Here is an 18,970-nt window from a genome sequence, read left to right as displayed (position 1 = left end):
TTTGGAACAAACAGAGGGATGAAATGGGACCGGTTTTTTTTATTTTTTTTCCGCTGATGCTGCATAATCTTGCTTTCTTGCATCATATGCCTCTACTGATGTTTGTTGTTTGTTATTTGGTTTTTAGGAGCATTAGCAACTAAGGCCATATTGACCCGGGGATATGCGGTGGTTATTCTCTGACCTTTCCGCATCCTCTGTATTCGGGGTGGTGATGGGCTTGAACCCCAGTCTAATCAAGAAGAGTGTGCTACGCACTGCTGCTCCTGCCTACCTGGCTAAGGAAGTGCCATGCTTCTACTAATGCTAATGTTAATGACCTACAGAAAACAGAACACTAGACTTCAGTGAGGTTTTAAACAATGTATTACAAAGAATTTAAAAGACAAATTTAAGACTCTCAAAATCAGAGGTCTCAGGAAAACAATAACTGCAGGGATTGTCATAGATACTGCCAAGAGGCATCAGAAACAACCCTAAGATGACAAACTTAGAGCTAAAAACAGAGACAAAAAACAGGAAACCCAAATATCCTGGACCTTGACTTAGACAAAACCAGGACAAGGGATGAAAGAAGTCGGACGTGTATGAAAAGAGAATTTCTCTCGGCTTGTCCCCAGAGATCAATTTAACACAAAATTCAATCTCAAACCTCCCACAAAGTCCAGATATGCAATCCTGCAATTGGATTGTGTAGCCATCACCAAAAATGTGGCAACTAATAAACAAGCAAGAAAGAATATATATTGGATGGGGCAGTCACGGTTATATGGAACATTTCCCTATATCCAAATGCTATTGCTGCCTAAAATTTGGGCACACATCCCACATATGTACTCAAAAAGGGAGCACCTGTAATGACTATGCAGTCAGAAGACATGACTACAACCAATTTAAAAAGAGTCAGGAACCCAAATGGTCAAAATGCAAAGCAGGACTGGCCTATAATCATTCTATCAGGGGCAAATCATTCTATCAGGGAACTGTTTCAGTGCCATAACACATATGGGACAAGTGTCCCATATGTGTTATGGCACTGAAACAATTAAAACAAAAAATAGGTTATGGTAACTAATCATAATCCTGACACTTATCAAGCTTTGAAGTTCCTGCAATGAAATACCCAGAGAGCCTGTACAGTTGCCAATCAACTAAAATTAATAATGGAAGAAAAACAGATTGACATTGCCTGTGTTCAGGAGCTCTACACCTATAGTAGTAGGATTTGGGGACACCCTAGAAACTACAGGATAACAGAATCCTCCACGGATACAGTGTGGGTGGCTATTCATAGTAAGAAATATTAAAATAACCAAAATAATCTCCGCACCCCATCCCCTTGCAGCCAGTGCACATATCACTCTCCCTCTGAGGCCTTTTCATGCCATATCACTGTACTGCAGCCTGGGTGAAAGCATTGGTCCTAGTACACAATATTTGCAAAATGATCACAGCCTCTTACCTAGCACTAAAATAATAGTATTTATAGATTCAAATTGCAGGTCACCATTATGGCACAGCCATACAATAGTTAGACCAGGCTCTCACAATGGGCAAGAGATGGAAGACTTCACAGCTACATCACCATTTACAGTCATCAATCAGCCACACAATCTTGCAGGCGCCTCCATAGCCAGGTGGGAAGAAGCAGCAGTGCGTAGCATACGCTTCTTGATTAGCCCGGGGTTCAAGCCCATGACCACCAAATATGGAGGATGCGGAAAGGTCAGGGAATGACCACCGCATATCCCGGAGCAATATGGCCTTAGTTGCTAATGCTCCTAAAATCCAAACAACAAACAAACAAACAAACACAATCTTGCAATGTTCAGTAGCATGTTGCATGAAAGTGTGATAGTGTATAGTGTTAATTGTAATGTGACTCTGAAGGTTTCCCTCAGTTGCATGTCTAGATGCACAATGATTATATACTGTAAATGCCAGGTTTATATAAGTTAGTACATGTGCAGTGTTAGTGTGGCTTATACTGGTTATGTTGTTCATCTGGCCTCTTAGCCTAGCACTCGTGTTTTGACACAAAAACCTCTAGTTTAGGGTCCATAATTATGGGAGCATCCAACACCACAAGGAGGTGCAAGGCCTACTCCTACTCACAGATATATGATGTTTCTATAATGATGTTTTCTTTATTCCTTATGCGCTTTACTTCCACACTCTATTCTTACTAAGTGAAATGTATTTGTAAGACTATGTCTTACAAAACATTTTTCAGTTGGCATGCAACCCTGGCTCCTAGCATACTACAGTCCCAAAATTCTGAGCAGTGAGAATTCAGTCAGACAATTGAATGTCCAGGAACAGCATCTAGTGCTATGGTGTGTGTGGGGGGGGGGGGCAGTACCAGCCTGCCTTTAGGCTAACATTTACCTTAAGTAAATCCTGGCCCTTTGAGCCATCCAGCCATAAGGCAATGAGAGTAACCAGGGAGCAGGGTGTCGAGTAAGAGGGTCATTTTTGATTAGGCATCAAGTCAAGTTACATAGGAGGTCAATTCAGTCAAGAATTTCATTCTCAGTCCCTCAGGGCATGGGGAGGGGTGTAGCAAAGTTGTAAATTTTAACTAAGTGCATTTGGTACAGGAACTAACTGGCAGATGTTGTAGAAACTTGCTTCTTGTGACATGTAACCACTGCATATACAAATATTTTTCCCATTTCATCATATTTCAAAATATTATGGTGTACTGAACAACATACATTAAATTTTGCTTTAAAATTTGAAAATCCACAAAAGAATCATATGACTTCCTAAAGTAGCATACAGGGAATTTGTAATGAGCTGTACACAACTTTTCAGCTAAGCATTGTTATTTCAAAGAGGGTACAGAATCTGTAAAAAGTGCCCTCGACTTCCACAAATGCAGAAACCATGCCATGAGTACACACTATGGAACAAAATGATCAAAAGATTAAAGATTAACTGTTTTTGAAATTGAAGAAATCTTTACCTCCAATTAATAGCTTTAATAACAGGTTCTGGGTACAAGGGTATCAACGCATTGGACAACATTTTGCAGCTCCGGCATATGCTGCTTTTATTTATATTTAGCCGTTTTATTGACTTAATTGTTATGGTCCCTCCGTAGCCAGATGGGCAGGAGCAGTAGTGCATAGCACACGCTTCTTGATTAGACCAGGGTTCGAGCCCGTACCCACTAAATATGGAGGATGCGGCAGGTCAGGGAATGACCACTGCATATTCCCAGCCGGGATAAAGGGTGAGGGTTGGCATCAGGAAGGGCATCCGGCCGTAAAAATTGCATGCCAAAACAATAAAAATGCTGACCCCATATAATAATGGGAAAAAGGTGAGGACAAAAAAAAAATTTGACTTAATTGTTATATTAAATTATTTTCTATAAGAGCTTTATGGTCTTCTCAACCTCCTTGGTTTATTTTGAATTTAGATAGCGATTTTGAAAGTTAATATTTAGTGTCCATAGATTTTACTGTTTGTAACTTGCTGCCATTGTTATTCAATATGGAATAGCATAACATACATCCTGAACTTGATAGCGTAAGGTTTAACATAAAACTAGATAGCAAATCGTAACATTGTATTAGAAAAATGTTAGCTTAGTTTAGTATTATCAATTAAACAATTAAAAATTTATTGATCTTATTAAATTTCATTGTTAATTAAATTGTACTTAAATGGAATCATCACCCAGACTAGAGCAGCAAAGCAACGAGCACAAAGTAGCTGTAGTACTGTGGCTCGGGAAGAACCAAAGGGAACAATTCTCCAATGCTGTTTGTTTGTTATTTGGTTTTTAGGAGCATTAGCAACTAAGGCCATATTGCTCCGGGATATGTGGTGGTCATTCCCTGATCTTTCCGCATTCTCCGTATTTGGTGGTGATGGGCTCGAACCGCGGTCCAATCAAGAAGCGTGTGCTATGCACTGCTGCTCCTTCCCACCTTCTCCAATGCATCGCAGTCTAAAAAAAAAAAAATGTGCAAAATGTTTATAGACCTATCGAGAACAGGACATGATCTAGCCAAGAAGGGGAGGGGGTTTGTGTGTGTGTGTGTGTGTGTGTGCGCGCACACACACACACACACACACTAGGTGCAGAGATTGTGAAGAAATTAGGCACCAACTTAGCATTCTGATGGGCTTCTATGAGAATTTGAGGTGTAGGGTAAATACCCTTTAAGAAATTAATATGAGGGCCCATTAAGCTTTCAGCTGCCCAAATCAATGCCAGAGCTCACTCCTGTACATCAGACAACACAGTGGCAATCTCAAAGGCAGAATGCACTAGTCCCACAGGAGCTAGTTATTATCAGTGACTCTATTCTCAGAGAGATGGGAAATGTATTATGCAAAAAAGGATAAGTGGAACAGGACCAGAGTATGTCTATCAAGGGGCAGAAATTGATGACGTTGTAGAGCAGATATCTTTTAAAAGCACAAAAGGAGATATTGTTGTAAATGTTGGCACTAATAACCTTAAGAGTAAGAGATCAACAGATTTACTTAACAAATACGGTCCAATGTTAAAAAAAAGTTGCAAGTTATGGTTAAATTTGACAGTGTCTGCAATTCTGCCATGACACGATAGGAATGAGCGTATGATGAAAACCTTGTCAATCGATCTGACCCCGAGGAGATTGCGCAAGGCTCAAAGGGTAGAATTTTTTTCAGCATGGTCTGTGCTTGCTAACAGGAGAGACTGCTTCTACAGGGATGGAATATACTTAAATAGAAAGAGTACAAGAATATTAGCTGATGCTATCAAGGGAGTGTTAGGTGGGTCGGAAAACTGCTAGCTTGGGGGGACGGATTCACAGACTAAAAGATTAACAGTAACCGCAGGCAGAGGCAAAAGTGATTCTTGCACTGCTTCTATTGTAATGAGCAGTAGCCTAGAGAGCAAGTTTGTGGGTATTTCAACAGCTGCAGAGAGTCATCATTGAACAAGTAAATACATGGACTGTGTTAGTGTAACTAAGAATAAAAACAGGTGCATGTATACCAATGCTAGAAGTATAGTAAATAAATTTGATGAATTTGAAGTGCTAATCAAGACATCAAAGGCAGACATTGTTGGGATATCAGAGACATGGTGTCACACAGATATAAGCAGTGCAGAATTGATTGGAATTTAGGGAGAACAATGTGTACAGAAAGGATAGACAGAGTAGGAAGGGAGGAGGGGATATGCTGTTAGTTAAGAAACACAAAAAATCTAGGGAAGTGCATCCAGTTGATATAGGTGGACAGTGCAATGTTGAGTCAGTTTGGTGTGACACAACCACTGGGAAATGAAAAATGAGAGTAGGAGTGTTTCATAGGCCTAATGACTCTAATGAGTACAACGAACAATTGTGTAGAGAAATAGAGTGGGCCAGTAAAAAAAAAAAAGGTCTTGTAATGGGGGTTTTTAACTTTCCAGATATTGACTGGAACTTGTGGTTTGGTCACTTGAACACTAGCGAGACTTTTGTGGATTTATTAGAGGATTGTTTTCTACAGCAACATGTTCGAAGGGCAATCTGAGAGAGTAATACTCGTGATCTGATTATCAGCAATGATTATTCATGCATTAAGAATCTGCAGATAAAGGAACCACTAGGTGACAGTGATCACCGTGTACAGAGGTGGGATTTACTTAAAGATGAAACTACCATCAAGGGTAAAGGGAAGGGTTTTTGTTTTCTTAAAGGTGACTAGTGGTCTCAGGCAGTCTTTGAATTCTGTAAAGTGGGATCAACTGATGATGTTGAGGATGTTGATGATGATACTTGGATCTTAGAAAGGCTTTTGATACTGTTGCACATGGAAGACTGCTACACAAATTGGAGCAGTGTGACATTGGAGGCAAATTGCTGCTATGGATAAAGGGGTGGTTGAGGGGGAGAAGACAGAGAGTGGTAATCAATGGTCACTGCTCATCGTGGACTGATGTTATTAGTGGAGTCCCTCAGGGCTCAGTGTTGGGTCCATTATTGTTTTCTGTATTTATAAATGATACTGATGATGGTATATCGGGCTTAATGTCCAAGTTTGCAGACGATACAAAGGTTGGCAGGGTTGTCAAGGACACTACTGACACTATGCTGCTGCAACAGGATCTGGAAAGGTTGAGCAGATGGGCTGAGAGGTGGCAAATGAAGTTTAACATTGACAAATGTAAAGTACTACACATGGGAAACAGCAACTCCAGAGCAACGTATCAACTCTGTGGTACAACACTGACAGTGGTAGAGAATGAAAGGGACTTGGGGGTGGTTGTGCAGGCAGATATGAAGTTCTCTGAGCAGTGCAGACGGGCTGCAAGAGTAGCTCATGGAGTATTGTCAATGATATACAGGAATTTTTCCAGCAGGGATAAGGAGGTGATTATTCCATTGTATAAGGCGATGGTCAGGCCACACCTTGAGTACTGTATACAGGTCTGGAGGCCTCATTTCAAGAAGGATGTAGAGCTGCTGGAACGAGTACAGAGAAGGGCAACAAGATTAGTGAATGGAACAAAGGGGTGCTCTTACGAAGAAAGGCTTAAGTTTTGCAAATTACAGTGTCTGGAGACTAGGCACCAGCGAGGTGATCTGATAGAGGTGTATAAAGCCTTGAATGGTTTAAGCATGCTCAATGCTGATGGGATTCTTCCTCTAGCTCAGAAAAATCACCTGAGAGGGCATAAATTCAAATTGAGGAAAGACAGATGTAGGATAGACGTGCGGAAATTTGCCTTTAGCCAGCGGGTGGTTGGTTGGTGGAACAGACTTCCATCCTTTGTGGTGGAGGTTGATAGCCTAAATAAGTTTAAGGCTCAGCTGGACAGGTATTTTGAACGAACAGGGGGGTGAAGTGGAAGTATTTTTTTTTTTTTTTTTTTTTGGCTGATGCTACATAAGCTTGCTTTCTTGCATCAAATGCCTCTACTAATGCTAAAAAATGCTAATGTTTAAAACAGAGAATTCTAAATGGGAAGCCTTCAAGGAATTAATCTTGGAAGCTACTAGGCTTTTCATACCAACTAAGAAATACTGTTCAAGATTTAGACCTAAATGGATGTCAGATGAAATAATAAGGCTCCTGCCAGAGAAGAAAAATCTGTGGGATGCATATAAATTATCAGGTGACACAGAAGCCTATGGTAGATATAAGCTAGTCTGTAATCAAGTCACAAAGGAGGTTAGGCAAGCAAAGGTTGATTACCAAAAATCCTTGACAAAGAATGCAAATAAAAACAACAAAGACTTCTTTAGTTATGTATACTCTAGAAGGAAGGAGATGAATCAGATTGGTCCACTTGATGGTAGTGGTTCAACTGTTGATGATCCTGCTCAGATAGCTGACAAACTAAATGAGTATTTTGCATCTACATTCATAAATGAGGAATTCTGTACAGAAGGGGAGGACAGATGTTTACTAAACTCTAACAGGGAGCTAAATGATTTTATAATAACAGAGAGCAAAGTGGAGGAGAAATTGTTGAAGTTAAATGTAAAAAAGGCACCTGGGGTGGATGGGATCTATCCAGTTATATTAAAGGAGGCAGCAAGGGAAGTTAGAAAACACTTAGCCATAATTATGAGAGCATCCTTAGATTTATGAGAAGTCACCATGGACTAGAGATGTGCAAATGTATCCAGATTTCACGAAGGGGGATTCAAAGGGTGACACAAATAATTATAGACCTGTTAGTTTAGCTTCTGTTGCGGGAAAATAATGGAGAGGAACAAAGGGAAAATAATGGAGTCACTGGCTAAAGAAGTGATGCAGGAGTAATACTTCAGACAGCAGTAATAATTCAGACATAGCATGGGTCTGTTAAGGGGAAGTCTTGTCTAACCAATTTGATTGGCTACTACGATGTAGTCAGAAAGGAACTGGATGTAAAAACTAATTTTGATATCACATACTTGGATTTGACGAAAGCTTTTGATGCTATTGCACATGGAAGACTGCTGTAAAAATTGGAGCAGTATGGCACTAAGGGCAAGTTGCTGCAATGGGTAAAGGGATGGTTGAGTGGGAGATGGCAGAGAGTCATAATAAATGGACACTGCTCTACGTGGACTAATGTTATTAGTGGAGTCCCCCGGGGTTTGGTGTTTCATTCTCCTCTACCTCAGGGTAGAGGAGAATGAAAAAGATCTGCTGGTAATTGTACAGTCAGATATTAAGTTCTCTCAGCAATGCAGACAGGCTGCCATGACAATTAACTGGGTTTGGTCAATGATATACAGGAATTTTGGCAGTTGGGAAAAGGTGATACCTGGGCCCATTGTTGTTTTGTGTATTTATCAATGATATCGATGAGGGTATATCAGGCTTAAGATCCAAGTTTGCAGATGATACAAAGGTTGATAGGTTTGTTAATGACAGTAAAGACAGTACGATACTTCAACAGGATCTAGAAAAGTTAGGCAGATGGGCTGAGAAGTGGCAACTAAAGCTTAACATTGACAAATGCAAAATACTGCATATGGGTAACAGTAACGAAAGAGAAATGTACGAACTGTGTGGTACTATACTCAGGGAGGTGGCGAATGAAAAAGACCGGGGGGGTAATTGTACAGTCATATATGATGTTCTCTGGGCAGTGCAAACAGGCTGTCAGAGCAGGTCATGGAATTTTGTCAATGATAAATAGGAATTTTGCTAGCAGAAACAAGGAGGTGATTATCCCCTTGTATAAGGCAATGTCAGGCTGCACCTTGAGTACTGCATACAGGTCTGGGGGGCCTCATTTTCAGAAGGATGTAGAGTTGCTAGAACGAGTACAGAGAAGGGAAACACGACTGGTGAGAGGAACAAAGGGGTACTCTTACCAAGCACTTACCAGGCTAAAGTTCTGCAAGTTGCAGCATCTGGAGACTAGGCATCTGTGAGGTGATCTGATTGAGGTATATAAGGCCTTGAATGGTTTGAGCAGGCTCAATGCTGATGGGATACGTCCGCTTGCTTAGATTGAGGGGGTATAGATTCAGATTAAGGAAAGACAGTTCTAGAAGAGATGTGCAGAAGTTTTCCTTTAGCCAGCTGGTCACTGATTGCTGGAACAGACTTCCATCCGCTGTTGTGGAAGTCGATAGTTTAAATAAATTTAAGGCTGAAGTAGACAAACATTTGGAGTGACCGGATGGGTGAAATGGGAAGTGTTTTTTCTTTCTTTTTTTGCTGATGCTATATAAGTTTGCTTTCTTGCATCATATGCCTCAACTAATGCTACAAAAACTTTGAATGTGAGGTATGCTTGCACAAAGTTGGTGCCATGGCTGTTAACAGAGATTAAATGTGAACACTGGCAGCTACTTGCTTCAATTTTTTTGAACTTATGATTACAGGAATGATCCTGAAACCAAACAAGTCAAACTAGTGTAGTAAGACCTCTTTCCCCCCCCCAATCTAATGAACACCATCTTGCTGAAAATTTTTGACTGTGATCGTGTTGTCTACCACAAATATACTCAAGAGGGAGAAATAGTTAACAACGAATTTTACACTGAAGTTCTGAGATGCCTTCACAATACAGTTTGAAGAGACAAGAAAAGTGGAAAAGACACTGGTTGCTTTGCCACAATAAAGCACCACCATAATGTGTCACAACCTGTAGTTTTTTTTTGGAGAAACATTCAAATTCCACAACCCCTAAATCACTACACAGGTCTGATAAAAGCTCTGAACAGACATTGACTTGATGATGTACAAACAATACAGAATAATACCATGGTTCAACTTTTTGCAATTTCAAATTGAGTTGACAATGGTGCCAGCAATAGTGGGAAAATCAAAATGCATTACCCCAGAAGGAAACTATATTAAAGATGATTAAGTCATCCATCCTGAAAATCAATTTTAACACAGGATTTAGGAATGTGATATATTTCAGCCAAGTCTATGTCTCGTCCTTACTGATGATCACTGACAGTACAGATTTCTCAAATGTCAGGATCTTTGTATGCTGCTTTTTAATCCCACTTTGTTTCTTTCATCATTACTGTTTGTTTGTTTGTTTGTTTGTTATTTGGATTTTAGGAGCATTAGCAACTAAGGCCATATTGCTCCGGGGATATGCGGTGGTCATTCCCTGACCTTTCCGCATCCTCCGTATTTTGTGGTCACGGGCTCGAACCCCGGTCTAATCAAGAAGCGTGTGCTACGCACTGCTGCTCCTGCCCACCTGGCTAAGGAGGCGCCTCATCATTACTGGTGACAAACATTGGATGTATGGCATGACCTTGAAACATAGTTCATTCAGTGGAAGACTCCATCTTCTCCAAGATCCAAAACCACAAGACAATCTCAATCAAATGTGAAGATCAGGTTTTTTATATTTTTGATTCACAGGATGAATCAAATTTTTTATTGTGAATTAATCCCACATGATCAACCAGTGAACAAGAAATATTACAAAACACTTCTATTCTACTGCAAATTACTGTTCATAGAAAATGACTAGAAAATTGGGTATCAGGGACTTGATGCTTACATCGTCGGCATTTATCAATCAAGATTTTCTTGTAAAACACTCTTATCATGTGGGCCCCCATCCACTACAATATCTGGATTTAGTGCCATGATGAATTTTCCCCAACTTAAAAGGCCCCTGCACAGATTTGCAATTAATGAGGTAATTATTCAGAATATGACACTGGAACTATCAGCAATTCCAAAAAATAAATAAATAAAGTATGAGAAATGCATCAGGAAATAGCAGAGGCATTAGAATCAGTGTATACAGTGTCAAGGACTATTTCAAAGTCCATCTGAATACCCAGTAAGCTTCATCCCAAATATTAGTACAACCCTGAAGTTCCTTGTTCACTCCTTGTATATGAGATTATTCTACAAAGCACTAGAAAAATTTATTTCAAAATAACATACCTCTTGCTCATGCCATTTCTCAGAACGTTTATCTGCAAGAAAAACACATAAAAATTATTAATTCATTCACAGAGAGGTGGGTTTTTTTTTTTTTTTTTTTTTTTTTTATGGAACTACAAACAAGAAAGGCAATATAACCTACAGTACTTAGTATCATGTACAGGTTTCAGAATGAGGAGACAGAAGATACTTGTTGCCACAAGTATGTACACTTGAATTTTTGTAGACTAGTTTGAGAAATACATAAAAAAAAAAGGTTGTTTCAAAAAACAGAAGTAGAAGAGATAAATGAGAAAGAAGCAAAGATGGTTTTGTAAGTTGGGTTGCATTTATGATGATTGTTTGCAGAGTGTGTGTGTGTGTGTGTGTGTGTGTGTGTGTGTGTGTGTGTGTGTGTGTGTGTGTGTGTTCAAATTTATTTGGAACAGAACAGAGGAATTACAAATGCTAATTAAATGAACAGTGCACATGGAAGTATCTATAGAAAAGACATGCAGTAGAAACTGAATGTTTATAAGGTAGATAGTGGAGAGATTTTTTGAAAGAAATGAGTGATTAATTAAATTGACTGCCCACTTTTGAACAGAGCAAAGAAGCTTGATGGACGGTTTGTGGACCCCACACCAGATGTGGAAACAATATTCCATGGTAAAGTTAGGCAATGGACTGAAAAGTAGCAACTGAAGTTAACATTAAAAAATGAAAGCTACTGCATATGAGTAACAGTAATCCCAGATTAACATACCAGCTGCATGATAGTATCCTCAGGGTAGAGGAGAATGAAAAAGATCTGCTGGTAATTGTGCAGTCAGATATTAAGTTCTCTCAGCAATGCAGACAGGCTGCCATGACAATTAACTGGGTTTGGTCAATGATATACAGAAATTTTGGCAGTTGGGAAAAGGTGAAAATTCTCCTGTTATACAAGGCAATGATCAGGCTACAACTTAAGTAAATATCCAGTTATACAAGGCAATGATGAGGCTACATCTTGAGTACTACATACAAGTTTTGAAGTCTCATTTTAGGAAGGATATGGATCTGTTGGAATAGGTGCAGAGAAACATAAGATTAGTGAGGGGAACAAAGGGTGGTATTACCAAGAATGGCTTCAATTCTGCTAATTGCTGTATCTGAAAACCAGCCACCTGTGAGAAGATCTGATTGAGGTATTTAAGATTTTCAATGGACTGACTAATCAAATGCTGATGACAGCCTTCCTCTTGCTCAGAATATACACAAGGGGCCAAAAATTCAAATCGGAAATGGCACTGCAGGACAGATGTGCATAAATTTGGTTTCAACTAGTGGTTGTTAAAGCAAAATTCCATTTTAGAAATGAGTAGTTTGAATAAATTCAAGGAAAAACAAGTGAGATAGGTTGTAGCGTGTGTGGTTTTTTTTTTTTTTTTGCTGATGCTGTGAAAGCCTGCTTAATTGCATCGTCTGCCATTACTACATATTCTATACAAATCACAAAGTGATGTGTATAAGGTGAGTAGTTGTTTAGAAGAAAAGCAATGCCAAAAGAAAACCCAGTTTCCTAAGGCAGGGAAAGCAATATTTGTTCTATGCATATGACATTTGAGAATAGAAGTCAGGGTAATCTTTAATGTGATTGTTTCTGAAAATATGAGTGTCATTAAAGACAAGCATAGAAACTGAGGATGCAACAGAATCATCCAACTGATCAGCAACTACTTTGCAATTGTTGCAAGCTTCTTTGCATCAATCATAAGAATGTAGTATACCACCAATTACGATATAAACAAACATTCTTAGCTTGAATAGCCTAGCACATTTATTGGAAAACCAAGATTTAGATAAGGGATAGGCGGAATCTGGAATAAATGACCTACAACAATAATTTCACTGATGATTTGACTGACACAACCTGAAGGGATCAGAAGATTCAGAACAATAATTCAAAAAGAAAAAGAACAGAAATCACACAGATCATCCCGTTTCACATTTTTGTAATGCCAATATACAGCTGAGAATGACCATGAGAGAGAGAGAGACACTTCAGTGAAGGGGGGCCCACATCAAAATGAAGAATGTATGTAAAGTACAAAGAAGACCACTAACACTGACCATGTACTTTGAACAGTTGCTAGTAAGAAAAAATCAAGGGTATTGTGCATATGATGAAAATCAACTGGTATTTAGGTAAGTAAATAAACAAGCTGTGTGAGGTCATTACTAAAAGCAAAAGCCTCAGCTTCTTGACTAGCTGAATCCATATAATTAGAAAACTGAAGCCAACTAGAATTGTGAACATTAAAATCACAAAGGAAAGTTGCCTCATTTATTTGCTAGCTAAAGATAACAAATAAATACCACTACAGTGTAGTGTAAACATTACAGAAAAATGTTACAGAAATGAGTAGTTTGAATAAATTCAAAGGAAGAACTAGGCAAACTATCAGAGGTCATTAACAATTAATATGGATAGAGTCTTTTTTTTTTTTTTTTTTACTTTTTCTTTAAAATGTATTACAGTACAGTGTAATACAAATGACAAACTTCATAGTGTACTACATATTTTTGATATCTATCAGTTTAGTGTATTATTCTCAAGATAAGTTGAATTAAACGAAACCATGCCTTGGACCAGAGCAGCAAAGCAACAGGCTCAAAGCAGAAGGAGAGTGTGTGTGGCTCAGAGAAGAACTCAAGGTGGAAAATTTTTCTACAAATCACGGCCTGAAGGAATGTGCAACTTTTGTGATGTTCACCACCCTAACTGCAACGGGACGTGACAGAGCCAAGGGGCAAGTCTTTGCAGTGTTCAGTGCAAAGGGTATGAGGAAATTAGATGTGAATTCAGAATTCTAATGCTCATTTGTGAGAGCTTCAAGAACACGACGGATGCCCACAAAGGAATTAAAATGGAGGACTAATCAAGCTCTTAGCTGCCTAAATCAATGCCAGGGCCCTCACATGTGCATTAAGCAACACAGCAATCCAGAAGACATAATGCACTGGTCCCACAGGAGGTAGTTATTGTCAGTGACCTATTGTTAGGGAAACAGGAAATGAGTTGTGCAAAAAGGGATAGGTGTCTGCCAGATGCAAAGTACATAACGTTGGAGAGCAGATATCAAACATTTAAGGGTACAAAAGGGAATATTCTTGTACATATAGGCACTAATGATATTAAGAGTAGGAGGTAAGAGGATCTACTTAAAAAGTACAGGGCAATGTTGGGAAATGCTGTGAGCTAGAATTAAATTTTAAAGAGTCTGAAACTGGTCCAGACATGATAGGAATGAGTACATTTATCAAATGAGCCCTGGGGAGAGTGTGCAAAACTGATCATATAGAATTATGCCCAGCATGGTCAGTGCTTGTTAACAGGAGACTTTTTACAGAGATGGGATAGTCTTAAATAGAAGGGGTGCAAGTATATTTGTTGATGCTATTGAGGCAGTATTAGCTGGGTAGGAAAACTAATAGCATGTGAAGATACACAGACTAATAGATTAGCTAGGGCCACAGGCATAAGTGAAAGCGATTCTTGCACTGCGTCTATTGGAATGGGCAGCAGCCCAAAAAGCAAGGTTTCAGCAATCTCAAGCGGTGCTATGGATCATCACGAAACAAATAAATGGCATGTGTTGGGTTAAGTAGGAGTAAGAATAGGTGCACATATACTTGCAAGTTAGGATTAAATTTGAAAGCAATTCTGTCTAGATGCGACAGAATTCGGCCCTGGAGAGGTGGTGCAAGGATGATGGGGGAGAATTTTTCTCAGCATGGTCTGCACTTGTTAACAGGACAGACTGCTTCTAAAAGGATAGGATACGCTTAAATAGAAAGGGTGCGAGAATATCTGCTGATGATATTGAGCAGTGTTAGGTGGGTCAGAAAAGTGCTAGGGGTGTATATATAGCCTAATAGATTAATGATAGATGCATGCAGATGTGAGAGCGATTCCTGTGCTGCTTCTATTGGAACAAGCAGCAGCCTCCTTGAAAACAAGGCACTGGGGATTTCAAGGACTGTTGGAGTCACCATTGAACAAGTAAATACATAGGCTATGTTAAGTAACTAAGAGTAAGAATATTTTTGGATATACTTTCATGTACAACAGTGCTAGGAGAATAGTAAATAATTGTGATGAATTGGAAGTGCTGGTCAAGTCAACAAATACAACATTGTTGGGATATCAGAGATGTGGTGGTACTCAAATTTAAGGCATGCAGAATTTGAATATGTGGAGAACAACGTATACAGAAAGGATAGACACAATAGGTGTGGGGGGGATTTTTCTTAATAAAGAAGCACATAAAATCTAAGGTGCTGCAACCAATTTACATGGGTGGTCAGTGCAATGATGAATCATTTGGTGTGACATAAGAACTAGAAAAGCAAAAATGAGATGGAGCCTCAATAGACCTAATGACTCGAATGAGTAAAAGGAACAACTGTAGAGAGAAATAGAATGGGCCAGTAAATCAGAATGTCTTATAATGTGGGATCAATAATGAAGGAGTATATGATGAGAGCCTTGTGAATCAATTCGGCCATAGAGAGGTTATGCAAGGCTCGCGGGGCAGAATTTTACTCGGCGTGGTCTGTCCTTGTTAACAGGAGAGATGGCTTCTACAGGAATGGGATACTTAAATAGTAAGGGTGCAAGAATATTTGCTGGTGCTATCAAAACGGTGTTTAGTTGGTCGAAAAACTACTAGCTTGTGGAAGGGGGTGAAAAACTAATAGGTTAACACAAGCCACAGAAAGAGGTAAAAATGATTCTTGCACTGCTTCTATTGAAATGAGCAGCCTGGAAAGCATGGTGCTGGAAATTTCAAGAACTGCTGAGAGTCATCATGGAACAAGTAAATACATGGGCTGTGTTAGGGTAACTAAGAACAGGTACATGTATACTTGCATGTACAACAATGCTAGGAGCATGGTAAATAAATTTGATGAATTTGAAGTGCTGGTCAAGACGATATTGTTGGGATATCAGAGACAGTGTCACACAGATATAAAAGAATGCAGAATTGTAATTTGAGGAGTGAAATGTGTACAAAAAGGATTGATAGGAGAGGAAGGAAGGAGAGGGGTTATGCTGTTAGTTTAGAAACACATAAAATCAAAGGCACTGCATACAGATGACAAGGGTGGACAGTGCAACGTTGAGTCAGTTTGGTGTGGCATAAGCACTGGAAAGCAAAAATGAGAGGAGGAGCGTGTTATAGACCTAATGACTCTGATGAGTACAACAACTGTACAGAGAAATAAGAGTGGGCCAGTAAATCAATGTCTTATGTGGGATTTTAACTCCCCAGGTATTGACTGGACCTTATGGATTTGCTGCACGATTGTTTTCTACAATGGCATGCTCGAGAGGCAACCAGAGGGGGTAATACCCTTTGATCTGATTATCAGCAGTGAATATTAATGCATTAAAAATCTCCAGATAAAGGGGCCACTAGGTGGCAGTAATCACAGTGTACTGATGTGAGATTTACTTAAACATGTAACTACCATCAGGGGAAAACGGAAGGGTTTTTAATTTCATAAAGGTGACTACAACGGTCTCAGACAGTTTTTAAATTTTATAGAGTGAGACCAAAATACTGTTTAAGGTTTAGGCCTAAATGGATGTCAATAGAACTAATGAGACTCGTGACAGAGAAGAAAAATGCATGGCATGCAAATAAATTATCAGCCAACACAGAAGCCTGTGGAGTCTATAATCAAGTCACAAAGGAGGTTAGGCAGGCAAAGGCAGATTACTTGAAATCTTTGGCAAAGGATAGAAAGAAAAACAGCAAAGACTTCTTTACTTATGTAAACTCTAGAAGGAAGAGGATGAGTCAGATTGATCGCCTTGATATCGATGGTTCGACTGTTGATTATCCTGGGCAGGTATCTGACAAACTGAATGAGTATTTTGCATCTACGAATGGCGATCATTTAATTTGTGGAGTAGTGCAAGATTTTATGTTTACCATGCAAACTTTCCATGCCAGTAAATATCAAGCTAGTGCATGAACAGAGTTTTTTTTGGCTGTATATCACCAATGCTCTTTCAAATCAAGTATCAGGTTGGACATACAGATTGAACAGTGATATGTGATTTGTTATTGTGTCAGACGAGGCATCTGACACAATAACAAATTGCGTCAGAATGCATTGGATTCTGCATTAATTAAATGCATTGGAAAAATTAAAGGGATGAATGAAACATGTGGTAATCAGTGTCTTGGTAGGACAGCCATATTTAAATGGCAGGACCATCTTGCATTTGTCCACGTTAAATTGAGGTTTAATATTGACAAATGCAAGGTACTGCATTTGGGTAGCAGTACAGTAGGCACTTGATTTAACAGACTAATTGGGAGAAAGGGGTATTTTCTATTGCCAAAAGTCTGTTAAATCGAATGTATTTTAAAAACATATATTAATAACAAACTTACAATGTTATTATAATGTAGATTAAGTAATTTATACACACCACTAAAACATTTATTAAAAATATAAAAATAAATTTATGACAGGAACCAAACTTTATTTTAATTAAACATGTCAAAAACTATACAATGTAACTAATGGAGTGTTTTCACCACTTCTTTTTTATTTCTTTTCTTAAAGCTTACACAAATTTGTTTTCAATATGAACATTAGTTTTTTCATTTAAATCTATTTTGGAGGGAGGAAAATACTTAAATTCTTAAACTCCATTGAATAAAAAACATAAAAAAAGCATTAAAAAAGATACATAATATTCAATATTAATATTAACTTAATTGAAAGAATCACAATTTTCAGAGTCAGAAACAACTGTCATATGGAGGAAGAGGTTAATTCCTTTCTGGTAAAGGATTCTGGTGAAACAGGTCCAGTTGATGAAGTGGTCTTGAATAAATCATCAAGCTTCAGTTGCCTTACACCTTGGTGCTGCTTCCTTATTACTGTAGATCGAAATTCTCTAAAATGTTCATAAGAAGGAAGCACATCGGGGTCTGATGATGAGTCAATATAATGTATGACATCATCTATATGCCATCTTATAACAGACAATTTAGGATGAGGTGCAACTGATTCTTCATCTTTGTCATCATCCTCTTGTTCTCCATGAAGAACATTTTCCGCAATCTCTACTTCAAAAAAAATTTAATAGCCCTGATTGCCTTCATTTTCGAGCCACTGTTCCACATCATTCTCATTTGCTTTTTGTTGCTGGCCCTCAGAAGAGTGTCCCAAAAATTTGTCTCAAATCCCTTTGAGGGAGCCTCGGCTCCCTCAAAGTCCATTTCAGGTTCTACGTCATACAACTTCTTCCAAGCATTGGCCAAGGTAGTAATCTTCATATCTTTTCACGCAGCTGCTAAGTTGAAGATAGCAGGTCTGATGTTGTATGCATGTAAATTTGTTATACAACCACGTAAATTATTATGCATGTAAATTTCTTTTTCTTATACAACCTCTTACATGCAATGATAAGATAAGACCCTGATCCATTGGCTGTATCAGTGAAGCAGTGTTAGGAGGCAGAAAAACACATTTAATTCTCCCATCCCTGCTAACTAACCTCTCACCATCAGGGTGAGCAAGTGCATTATCTAGCAGTAAAACAGCCTTTATTTCATGAGAAGAAATTTTCAGTACACCTGTCTGATAGCGTCACACATCAGGAATAAAATGGTTAAAAACCAGTCACAGAAAATATCCATTGTAAACCAGGCATTTTTTGAGTGGGAATATATCACCGGTAACTGGTTCATTAAATCCTTTAAAGCACAAGATTTTTTTGCTTTACCCACTACTATAGGCTTAAGCCAACGCAAGACATCAGCATTTGCACAAAATAAAACTGAAATTTGCTCCTTTTTAGCTTACGACCAGGGGTGCTTGTTTCATGCTTGTAAGCCTGGGTATTTTCAGGAGCATGATAAAAAATCCCAGTCTCGTCAGCATTATAAGCTGTGATAAAATTAAGCCCTCATTTTTAATGAGGTCATTTAGATATTTTCTGAAAGACAACTTGTTCTTCATCTGCACCTAAAGATTCACCACGAGTTACTTTATTAACAATGCCATGGCACTATCAAAAACGTCACAGTCATCCAACACTCCCTTGAAATTT

The 18,970-nt window shown here is 38.8% G+C and overlaps 1 protein-coding gene across 1 annotated transcript in view; it reads right to left on the bottom strand.

The window, feature by feature from the left end:
- LOC150083237 (tudor domain-containing protein 1-like) overlaps positions 1–18,970 on the bottom strand; it is a 657,806-nt gene that overhangs the window by 440,750 nt on the left and 198,086 nt on the right. The window contains exon 7 of the mRNA XM_090378447.1: positions 10,867–10,898. Coding sequence (XP_090234573.1) covers positions 10,867–10,898 — 32 coding nt within the window. The remainder of the gene's footprint in view (positions 1–10,866; positions 10,899–18,970) is intronic.

The sequence above is a fragment of the Mastigoproctus giganteus genome, chromosome 7 (genome assembly GCF_048544385.1).
Source record: "Mastigoproctus giganteus isolate SK-2022 chromosome 7, ASM4854438v1, whole genome shotgun sequence".
Classification (NCBI taxonomy): Eukaryota; Metazoa; Arthropoda; class Arachnida; order Uropygi; family Thelyphonidae; genus Mastigoproctus; species Mastigoproctus giganteus.
Note: the sequence above shows the minus strand (reverse complement) of the source record. Positions and strands in the feature narration are given on the sequence as shown.